Below are 12350 nucleotides of genomic sequence, written 5' to 3' on the forward strand. Positions count from 1 at the left end.
CCCCAGTGTTCTGGTGATGAAAGCAGCTTACATGGTGCTGATGCAGGTGACTGGGAGGAGGAAAGGCCGTCGCCTCTTCAGTGATGAGAGCCCCAGTTCCATAGACTGGCTCTGGGGGTTGCAGCCTGGCTGAGCTTCAGGGTTCTGCTTCATAAGTGCGTGTTGGATGAAGCTGTGGCTGGGACCCCTTCATGAGACTTCGGGATGAAGTTCACGACTGAGCCCAGAAACAACGCAGTGAATGGTGGTCTCAGGTGAGGACACTTGACACCAAGTACAGCAAGTGCTTTCTGGAAACGAGCATCCCCTCAGCTGCGCTGCTCCATGTGCTAGCTACTGGGGACAGGCGGCTGCCCCAACCTACACTCAAATGAAGTAAAAAAAAAATACACGGTTGCTGTTCACCTTACAGGGCTGTGTCCCATAAACACACTGTGAGTTGGAAAGCACATTAAGTGGAAAATACATTTAATATACCTGCCCTGTCGAGTGTCCCAGCTTAACCACACAGCACACCACAGAATCCCCTGGAGGTCACTGGACTGACTGGGAGCTCAGTCTCACACCATACTCCATGCTACCACCCACTACTGCCCATCACCAAGGATCATACCACACAGCTCCAGTCCAGAAAAGGTCCACGTTCAAATTAGGAAAGCCATTTCTTCTAAATGTGCCCTGGTTTGCGCATTGCAAAGTTGAGCCTCTGTGAGTCAGAGCCAGTCCACACACCCAGACGGGGTCATCTTCTACTACTGTGCTGGCGGGCAGAATCCAGAGCATTTGCAGCACAGCAGAGTCCTGTTGGGTAGTAACTATCTAGACCAACCCAAAGCCCTGCAGTGTGGACCTTATTGTGCTGTCGGTGGGTGGAAAGGCACAGTGTATCTCATAGGGCTGTAGGTGTGGGGTGGGCTGAACAGTGAGCTCCAAAGACCCTTAGTCCTAATCCCTGGAGTCTATGACACCATACATGGAAGAATGGTTCTGGAAGATGTGACTGAACCTCCGATTGGAGTTATCTGTGTCATGTGGTATTCCCACCATGTTGCCCTCAATACCTTGCAAAACATGTGCCCGGTGGTCAGAGACACACAGAGGAGAGAGCGATGTGACCACTGAGCTAGGCTGAGTGACCTAGACACACAAGCCAAGGAGTGGCAGCAGCCACCAGAGGCTCGAAGGGGCAATGACTGGATTATCCTTGGAGTTTCCCGGGAGCACGGCTCTACCCCTTCATCTCAGAACATCCAGACTTCCGGTTAAGACACCAAGATTGCGGCGATTTAATTCGGCAAGAGCAAAGTAACTCAAAGGTCGCTTTGTGTAAAGCATTCTTGAAATAGAAAAAGTGTTCAGGAAATGACAGTCTCCCCCTCCTCCCTGTATGCACACCTGAGGTACCCAGTCACTAAGATGGCTACAGTTACCAAGCAGACCCTGGGAGTTACAGTGTGGAACCCCACTTTTGAATTCTGGCCCTGGGGCTAGGAGGAGGAATGAAGGTGAAGCCTGGGAAGTTAGTTCTTGCTTAGTCAACAACTGGAACAACTTCTGACTAGTTATCCTTCCCAGATGGAGATCTTCAACAAAAGCACTGCTTCAAATGCAGACATGCCACACTCTGCAGGAGAGCCCAGGTCACTGCCACACTCTGCAGGAGAGCCCAGGTCACTGCCTCACTCTGCAGGAGAGAGAGCCCAGGTCACTGCCACACTCTGCAGGAGAGCCCAGGTCACTGCCTCACTCTGCAGGAGAGAGAGCCCAGGTCACTGCCTCACTCTGCAGGAGAGAGAGCCCAGGTCACTGCCTCACTCTGCAGGAGAGCCCAGGTCACTGCCACACTCTGCAGGAGAGAGAGCCCAGGTCACTGCCACACTCTGCAGGAGAGAGAGCCCAGGTCACTGCCTCACTCTGCAGGAGAGAGAGCCCAGGTCACTGCCACACTCTGCAGGAGAGAGAGCCCAGGTCACTGCCTCACTCTGCAGGAGAGAGAGCCCAGGTCTCTGCCACACTCTGCAGGAGAGAGAGCCCAGGTCACTGCCACACTCTGCAGGAGAGAGAGCCCAGGTCACTGCCTCACTCTCCAGGAGAGCCTAGGTCCTTAGAGTGTGAAGAAGGGGAAGAAGACATACTAAAGGATATGTGTGGAAGGTACCTGGAAAGGGTGTGATGCCTCCCTTGGCATAATAATGACAAATAAAAACCTAAACAGTCAGTATTCTAAAAATAAGCCAAAAGCTTAAGGATGTTTAACATTCGTGTATATATAACTACATATCAGAGATCACTTGAAGAAAAACCCAACACCAAGACACAGAGAAGTAGATAAATGATAGAACAGCCCAGATGAAGAACTATCAACAAGCAAAAACAACTCAAATAAGTTGGGGTTACACACCTGTTGATCCTAGCACTCAGGAGGATCTTGAATTCAAGGCTAACCTGGGCTGCATAGTTAGACACTGTCTCAAGGCTAAAACAAAAATAGAATTATTCCCCAGCCCCCAAAATAATTAAATTATTAAATTAAAGGCGTGCTGGTGGTACACACCTTTAATCTCAGTGCTCGGGAGGTAGAGGCAAGTAAGTCTCTGAGTTCAAGGCCAGCCTGATCTACAGAGCAAGATCCAGGACAACCAGGGCTATACAGAGAAACCCTGTCTCGAAAAACCAATAAATAAATAAATAAATTTTAAAAATTTAAATTAACACAAATTCCAAGATCACTTGATAGCCTTTTTTATTGGCTCTGAAAAATATTAAAAAGATTACAATCAGTTTATTATCTAGTGCACCCATGCAATCAAATGCCAAGCATTCATTTAAAAAAATCTTTTGAAAAGCATTACAGGGCCATGGGAAAGTTCAAAGTTGAAGTTTTAATGCAAAATATGTATAAATAAAACTAATTAAAATATATATTAGAGAGAAAAGAGACAGGAAGAAACTTGACCGAAAATGTTCACAGTTGCTGTCTGTATGCTGAAATGAAAACTATACATAGGCCAGTTTTTCTTTTTTTAACTCTACCTCAAATGAATATGTGTTACTTTTGAAGTTTAACTTTTCAGCGCGAGGGGGAGGGCATTAGAGACAAAGATAAGATTGAAAACGACCTAAAATTGTTATATACGTGTATGAAACTGTTAATTTTTTAAACCTTCACCTAGGACAGCTTGAGAAACAAATAATCAGAAGGCATGGTGGTGCACACCTGTGACCCAGCCCTCGGAGGTAGCTTCACCCTCAGCGGCATGGTGAGCTGGAGCCTGAGGCCAGTCTGTACACGCTGACCAAGAGTGTCTGTTTATTGCTCATGGCTTCTCATGATCAGCTGCCCTGCCCTGCGCATCTTTTTGGAATTTATTCTGAGAACTGACTGTGATTCATACTTCAAAAGACAATATTTGCTTTTATTTGCCTTTGATTTAAAAAGGCAGGGAGCAAAGCTCTTTATCAAAGTCCATCAGATGACTTTAATCCAATTATGAAAATAAATCTACCCTCGACCTTCCATTACTTCAAAAAGAGGAATTTTTATGCCTTTGTGAATTCTGCCCAGTGTACCCACGAGGGAGCCTCGAACCAGCCCCGAGACGGTGGGGTCAGGAGGAAGTGTCCTCAGAGGACCCACCAGCTGGATCTTCAAAGAAACTCATAAATGCTGAACAACTGGGCATTTCCAGAGTGACAGCCAGGGCCTCCCAGGACTCAGGTAGGGAAAATAATTCATACCTGTTGCCATTTTACTTAATTCTGCACTGAGAATGACACAGTATAATGATGACATCACATTAATCTACTTCCCTGAAACCCGAGTGTCTTAAATATTTTAAATCAACACAAGCTGATTGCCTTTTTCCCCTCTCATAACTGTTTTTTTTTTTTCCTAAAAATAATACTGAAACAAAAGAATTCTCACAGTACAGAAGATCGACTCTAGATTAACCCCTCTCCCTGGAGCCTAGCTGGAGGCAACCTTCAGTTCCTGCTGCACCCTCCCAAAAGCTTTCCATGAGTGCCCACAAAGCTTAGCGTGTTTCGTGTGTTGTGAGCACAGGAACGCTGTTATCTGTGGGTTTGGCTTTGGTGACCCACTGTCAGCAGGGATCACTGTTGAACACTGAGCCCCGAATTCCAGAATAGACAGTCCATTCCTTTTAAACAGTGTGCCATTTGGAGTAGTGTGATAAAACACTGTGCTGTGCTATTCCACGCATGTACTACACACTACTACTACACGCACATACAGGTATTCTCTAGAAGCATCATGGCGCCCAGTCATGGAGGGAGGCTTGGGCATCCAGGTGTGTGTGTGTGTGTGTGTGTGTGTGTGTGTGTGTGTGTGTGTGTACCCCTGTGATGTACACACAACAGTGAACTCACCTAACACCTCATTTCCCACCACACGACCCAGTATTAAGGTGATAAGTGACAGGTGTCTGTCCACATCCTTCAGTCTGGTCACTCTTCACCCAGCGTGGGGCTGGGTGTTTGCTGCATGGTCTCTGTGTAGGCAGGCTCCATAAGAAGAGAAAGCAGGCAAGATTCTTGAGAAGGGGACATCTGAACTGATGGCCAATCGTTAAAGAAAAGACAGTTGACCCGAAGCAACCGTTTTAAACCAGAAGAGCAACTTGTCCTTATGCTATGAGCAGCAGGCGTGGGGTGGGAATAAGGCTGAAACCCTGGGTTTTGATAGTCTGAGAAACAGCAAATCGTGTGAATTTTAAGAACTAACACAATGGCATATTGCTGGTACCCCACCCATCTTATAGCATTCTAACAGCTTGGCTTGAGGTATAATTGATAGGTGATAAACTGCTCAGATTTCAAGAGTGGGATTTGATAAGTTTTGACAAATGTGTGCATTTGTGCAACCATCTCCTGGAGAAGAAGACAGGGAGATTGACAGCAAAGAAAGAGGGGGACCTGCTTGGCTGTATATCCCTCCCCCAGGATGAGCCCACCTGTCTCCTAGAGTAAGTTCCAAATTCTCCATTAAGATCCTCATTTAAGTGCCCCTCCCAGGCAAAGGAAAGTTCACAGATTCAATGCTCAATTTGAGAAAAATCATTAAATGTGTAGAAATGCCATTTATAAGAAAGAGTATAATTGCCATGCCTAACACCCACCACCAAGTTTGGATGAAGTCGGACTCCCATGCAGGGAACAAGTATTCGATTTCCACATGAGGTCAACACGGGAGGTTGAAAACGGTTACACCTTTCCATTCCCCGGTCCACTCACATGGCTGTGGACAGGGCTTGGCTGTCCAGCTGCTGGAACCAGGCCCCTGCCTCTTGCCAGTTGTCATCTGAGAGCCCCCATATGTCCCTTGTGAGCCTCTACAGTGACAAGAAGGTGAATGATGAACCAGAAGGAGGTCCATCTCTTCTGCTGTGAGAAACTTCCTAAGTTTGGGCTCAGGAAGGCAAGGATCCCCAGATGTCTGCTCACAGCCTGCCTGCCCCACACATTCACTCTTTGGTGTGATTTTATTTAAAGAGGAGATATGATTTTTCTATTCCCAAGAATTCAGTTTTCTCGTCCCAATGAGCTGACCAGCATTGGTATTGGAGTGTCTCAGAACCTAATGTTGGGGTGATACAACACCCCAGCATGGGAAGAGATGTCCGAATCTCCTGCCTCAGCACCCATGACAGAGCACTGCTCTGGGATGTCTTTCTGTATGCTGTGAATATGTGTTGTTCTGATTGGTTGATAAATAAGGCTGCATTGGCCTATGGCAAGGCAGCTTAGAGGCAGGCAGGAAATCCAAGCAGATATATGGAGAGAAGAAAGAAGAGGAAGAGAGAGACTCCAGCTGTCACTGAAGGAGCAGCAAGATACCAGCAGACAGGTAATTCCAAGGCCACGTGGCAACTTATAGATTAATAGAAATAAGTTGTTATAAGAGCTAGCTAGCAAGAAGCCTGCCTTAGGCCATACAGTTGGTAATTAATATAAGCCAGTGAATGATTATTTTATAAGCAGCCTCAGACCAGGCAGGACCAGAGCAACTTCTGGCTACAGAGCACCCTTATTTCTCTCCCCTTGGGAAAAAAATGTACTTTAAAACGTCTCCAGCAAACAAGTTTCAGACAATATAGCATTTCATTTAAAGGCAATAAAAAGTCTAATATAAGAATAGGCCTGGAGCCTTGGCCTCAGAACTCCTATCAACCCAACACTTTAGGGAGTCCTAGGGCTCAGAACTCGCAGCTACCTCCAACTGATGGAGGACCAGGGGCTCAGAGCCGGAAGGAGGTTCCTATAAGCAATGGATTGCTGGTTCTCAAGGGAAGGGCAGTCAGACCTGGTCATTTCTAGTTCCCTCGGCTTTAGACTCACCTGGCCATCTGTACCCTACCCAGCACAGTCTGTTTTATGCAGTCACAGAGCACTACATGGGCCATATTAAAAAAACAAACACAGACTGAGAAACAATTTAATCAAAAACCTTTCTGAATCCTCAGCATCGGCATTTGACTTTTTCAAAATGAAGTCAAGAAACCTCACATCTTCATCCTGGGTCCCTTGGTGTTGAAGAACACAACAAGCCAGGCGGTGGCTCATGTTTGTAAGCCCAGCACACCAGCGCTGAAGCAAGAGGCTTCCTTTAAGTTCAAGCCTGAACCAAACAAGCTAACAACCAACCAACAACCACAGCACGGAGTGAGCCGCGCCACCCGAGGGGACGCTGTTACCTGCATTCAATGAACCACTGCCGGATCTGGTCTTGAAGGTGCTCCTTGATGTCAGGGCCTTCCATTAACTTCAGCTCCTCCTTGATGTTCACCAAGGCTTCCTTGTAGTTCTGTTCATGTTTCAACTGCACCTCGTTCCGCAGGCGGGTCACGCGTTCAGACTGGATGGTGGCGGCACTGATTTCATTATAGACATGAGGCGGCTTCTGAAAAGAAAATCCCCCAGAAGTTGAGATTCCGAGAGTCACAGGACTGGGGAAAATATTAAAAGGGAATCCAATATGTTGTGTCTTGGAGGCGTCTCACCACAGACGCATTACAAAAATACGTCTAGAGTACCGGATCATAGCCAGTGTGCACTCTGAAGAACTCGTTCACTGTGGAGGGGGGAGAACAAGGCAAGCTCCACGCCACTGCACACACTGAGATGGGTGACAGCTCAAAACACACATATTCAGATCCAAAGCAGTGAGGACCCATTGATTATGAACAACAATTCCAAAACTCTTAGGTAAGATAAATCTTTTATATTTTAAGTTGATCATCTTAGATATTTTGCTACCGTGACCCAAAACTAGTACATTCAGGAAGTCTACAAAGTCCCTTCAGCAAGCTTTCCCAATCTTCTTATCAGTGGAGGAAACAGAATGCAGAGAAGGGATGTTTGTCACAAAGGCTACTGAAAGGAGTTGTAGTCTGATTATTCAGAATGATCTAAACATCCACTCTCAACTCTAAAGAAAGACATTGTGCAGCCCAGTTCAGACATACATCTCAACACATCTTATAGAATGTTCTCCCTCCAGATCTGTCAATCAACAAATCAGAAAGCGGTTGGTTGTGGTGCATCTTCTAGGCCCTGGCCCCAAGCAACGGGCAGCATCTACACAAGGTTGTAAACAGACATGCCTCAAAGGGTGTTAGGATAAAACACAGGGAGCAAAATCAGGAAGATCAGCCCACACCTCTGCAGCAATCTATCCAAGTCCCACACTGGAGACGAGGACTCGATGACGTAGAGGGGCGTGGACAAGGAAGCTGAGCCTCGTACTTCCACTCCCCGAGATCAGAAACACAACATCAGGACAGTTCTCCCGTGTGAGGGAAGAGCCCGTCCTTTAGAGACATCCAAAGGTTCAATCAAGGCTCTCAAAAGCAGGCAGACTGGGTACTGAAGCCAGCCTTTCACGGGTACATTTCTGGGAAATTTGCATGTTGGTTTTAAACATGGGTATCTTTAAATCTAAAATTACATGGAATAATTTAAGTCAATTATGTCAGTAACCAAGTTACCAATACTCAGCACTCATTGCTTCTGAACTATCTTCCTGCCATTGATGCTCTTACAGACATTTGTGTCTGTTGTCTCCCTGGCAACTCCTACTGCATCAGTCTGAGTAACTCCTTAACTCTTGGGGGAGTAGCTCTGGTCAGTCCCAGGGATCGCTGTGCTAGCCAGTGGGTCGGTGGCTTTGGCACTGATGTCTCAGCACAACCGGCAAATGGAAGTCCAGACTCAGTTATTCTCGAAATTCTGAACACACACACATCTCTAAGGAGCACTTCTGGAACTTCATGTAGGATTATCTTACCTTTCCATCTGCTAGAATTTAGAATCCACTTAAAACCAAACAGTCTAGTGAAACAGGAGAGGAAGCTACATGTGTAACACTTTATAAACATACCCACCAGAAACTACTAAAAATGAGACAATTTTCTCACTTAGTATAAAGAGAATTTAGTATGAAGAGTACAATTTTTATTCAGGTGGATCCAGAGTGAGAAATACAAAATCTTTGTTTTTCATGTGTGTGTGCATGCAGGTACGTGTGTGTGTGTGTGTGTGTGTGTGTGTGTGTGTGTGTGTGTGTTTGTGTGTGAGAAGGTCAAAGGCTGCCTTTGAGCATCTTCCTGGAGTCTCTCATCTAAACCCAGAACTCATGGATCCGGTCATTCTAGCTGGGAAGTCTGCTCTTGTTTTCCCTTCCCGAGAGCTAGGATTACAGGCGGGCCGCCACGCCCACCCAGCACTTATGTGGGGCCTGGGGATCTGACCTCCAGTCCTCAAGCTTGCACAGTGAACACTCCGAACCCCTGAGCCATCTCTCCAGCCCCGTTAGAATCATTTCACAGGCTGATCTAATCATCTCACGACGTGATTGTACTTTTCCTCATACGCCCTTGCACCGTGTCTCCTGGGTGACGCTCGAATTCATCTTTAGAAGTAGAAATGAGAGCATGGAGAATCCCACTGGACAGATGTGAAAGCAGAGGTCCGAGCCAGTGGAGATGCAGCAGCAAGCTGCAGGCTCGTTCCACTCTGTTCTGAAGCTCCTTGCTGTGCCATTCAGATGGCAGAGTTCATGCGCGCTTCTCCATATAGACTTTCTCTGGCAAGAATACATCTGGGTCATCTGTAACCCTCTCCTCTTGCTGTTTCTGCATTGGAAGGTTCTAATAAATCTGCATCCTATGCTAATGAGTATCTTGTCCTTTGGGCACAAACATCTTATCTTCTTTAGCAACACTGGTCTTATGAATTCAAATTTGTTAGCTGGCCACATAAACAGCAACTCATTTAAAAATAAATTAGGGATATTAAAAGGCAGGGGAGAACATGATAACATACGATGCACTGAAATGCATGGGCTGTAGATTAATGCATCTTAATGAAGGCTCCCCATGTGAGCAAACCATTACATTTACCAGCTCTCCACAGTTAACGACCCAGAACGGAGTAACGAAACCTACATTTCCAGCGAGGTCCTCTGTCAGCAAAAACACACACATTAATAATTGATGTTGCTGAAGAAATGCGACGTGAAGCAATGCTTCTTGACTTTGGGGGAGGGTGGGGCGCTGGGACAAGACTCCACGCTCCGTTAATGTCCATGTTTAGCTAACGTTCGACAGGCTTTGGATTTAAAAACCCTTGTTGAAATTAGGAAGGGAAAACGGTCATGTACAAAAACCCGGTCAGTATATCAGTCCCAAATAGACTGGGAATCACGTGGTTTGGTGCTGGTGATTATCCAAAGAACGTCTATCTGTTGGTTGTCACCCAAAGGGGAGGAACAGACCTCAGCTAGTGACTGTCACACCAGCTCTCCCAGGGCCTGCTCGTGTCCACTAGTGCTTGGGGGAGGTGCTTACAAGGGCTGCCTTGGCATCCAGGCTCTGATTTCATACTAGGAAGGCCTCAGATTACACAACACCCTACTCTTCATCAGGTCCCATTGGGAATGTGCCAACTGGTGGGTGCCCCATCATTTCAGAGTCACCTGTCTGTGTGTATGCAGCTGTGGGTCTACAAACACACCTACTCTGCTCAAGGACAGGCAAAAGCCAAGGACTATAGGGAAGAGAATCTTTTTCTTTGGTTCTCTGGCTTGAAGGAGTTCAGTGTGACTATTTAAGACCCACCATTTTAGCCAGCTCTAATCTGTTAAAGAGTAACATTAGATTCGATTTCTTTAAAAACCTGGTATTTAAAAGTCAATCGCTTACTGAAGAACTGAGACAGGGTGGGTGTCGGTGAGCTTTCAGGCCGAGTCTGTCCCTTTGTGTCCTCACAGTTTAAAGTCTTCACTGTGAGGCAAGTTTGAGTGGTTTACAAATATGAACTCAATTAGTCCCCGCAGAGGCCTTACCCAGAGAGAAGGTTACTACTTCCATTTTATATGAGGAAATAGGAGCACAGAGATGTCGAGGGTCTTGCCCAGGGTCACACAGGCAGAACACACAGACTGAGGCCACCCTTACTCTCTCTGTTTGATGCCTCTCTTGGTTGAGTCTCAGGCTTAAGCCATTTTGGCTGAAAATAGTTTCTTATGGATGCTATAGATCATACATGATCTAATGCACATGCACATGGAAAGCAATGTGCATTTGGACTTGGTGGCTCTTGCTGAACGGTCTCATGTGGTGGCTTTACACAAGGCCCTCTCCCTGCTGAGACTGTGACAGTGCCCTTTCGTGACTTCATGGTGACACAACCCTCCCGATCCCCCTCTAACTTAAGTGGGTTACGAAACAAACAACAAACATAAAAACACTTGCTAAGACTTTACTGAGTGTGTCTGAGTGGCAAATGATGTTGGTATCTAACCCAGGATCTTAAGCTTTCTGAAGAGCAGAACAGACCATGCTTGGCCAGTGTTCCTCATGTGCTGTGAGCTGGACACAGCTCCACATCATTTGCTCTCTGCAGGACAGCATGGTAGCACCAGCAGTCCCAGAAGGCCCTTGTGAGCCAGCCAGCATGGAGAGACTTTGTAAAGGGTCTCCTGTGAGATGAAGGAAAGCAAGCCTCCAGCTCAAGAGAACCCACGAGGCACTCCTGGGGCCAGAGGACAAAGGGAAGACAAAGAAAAGGATTATCTTTGTCATTTAATGTCCGGTGACCTGGAAAGCCGGGGCCATAATTAAGCAGAATATTAACAACAACAAGTAATAATAATATATTATTTCTTAATACACAATTGATATGTATGCATGAATATATAATATATTATATGGATATGGATATATAATACATAATATACATATACAAATATGTATAATGAATATGTATATTCATACACACACATTTGACCTGAAATCAAATATATCAGTTATATCGGGTCAGGGAACTGGATGGTAAAATCCTACTTAATAGAAAAGACAGAGATAGCCTCGCTTTTTCTCCAGCGCCTCTCAAGTGGATGGTGTTTGTTTCCTTTTGAAACAGAGCCTCACACTGTAGCCCAGGCTGGCCTGGAGCTTGTGAGTGTCTTCCTTTCTCAGTGTCCAGGATGAAAGGCAAGGGGACAGTGTCTGGCTGAAAAGAGCTTTTGAAACCACTAAGCACTTTGGGGAAGGCCCCTCACCATTGGGCGTGGTGGGCTGGAGGGGTGGCTTACTGCCTCTGTGGGCTTTCCTCTGGCAGACTCCAGCGGAGGCGGTCACAGCTTTGCTTTGGGGGAATCTCCAGAAGGTCCCTCTGCAGCTTGGTCAGGAGGCATCAAGACAGACTCAGCCTCGTGGACTTTTCCAGATCAAAATTTGACAGGCTGGTTTTCAGTACACAGATTCAGTAGGTGTGGCAATGAGAGTCCAGATACACTGGATCTTTAGGACATCAGTACATGTGCTTCACACAAGAGCTAAGTTTGAAGTGTATTGTGGTTTTGTATATGAACTTCCAGGACTTAAAATGTTTTGTTTCAGGGGTCACTCAACCATCATTACATTTTATCATTTCCCAAGATGACATCAGCCACATTCCTCGGAGGTGTTTCCCACTTCCCACTCCGGCAAGGCCTCTCTATGCTCTTCGGATGTCTTGCTTGCTGCTCTGTGATGGAGGCCGTATTGTGCTGGCCATAGAGGAAACTGAAGTTCCCCAGGGAGAGCGTGGGAGACTTGGGGTCCTGCCCCTGGCAAAGGATAGAGCCGGGCTTTGAACCAAGTCTGCCTCTAAGGTACGTGTTGCCAGCCAGAGGTCCCAGAGGTCCCAGTGATTGCAGGAGAAATGCTTGTGGCTGAATGCTGCCTCTGCTGGGACACGGACGGGACAGGCAGCTCTTATAACGTTAAAAGATACAGCAGGGTCTCTAGGAGCTTCCGTCTCAGGGTAATCCAGACTGTGCTGGGGTT

General features: G+C 46.5%; 1 protein-coding gene across 1 annotated transcript in view; it reads right to left on the minus strand.

Moving 5' to 3' along the window:
* Drc11 (dynein regulatory complex subunit 11) overlaps positions 1-12350 on the minus strand; it is a 128108-nt gene that overhangs the window by 96280 nt on the left and 19478 nt on the right. Inside the window, exon 6 of the mRNA XM_016007120.3 lies at positions 6714-6919. Coding sequence (XP_015862606.1) covers positions 6714-6919 — 206 coding nt within the window. The remainder of the gene's footprint in view (positions 1-6713; positions 6920-12350) is intronic.

The sequence above is a fragment of the Peromyscus maniculatus genome, chromosome 13 (genome assembly GCF_049852395.1).
Source record: "Peromyscus maniculatus bairdii isolate BWxNUB_F1_BW_parent chromosome 13, HU_Pman_BW_mat_3.1, whole genome shotgun sequence".
Taxonomy (NCBI): Eukaryota; Metazoa; Chordata; class Mammalia; order Rodentia; family Cricetidae; genus Peromyscus; species Peromyscus maniculatus.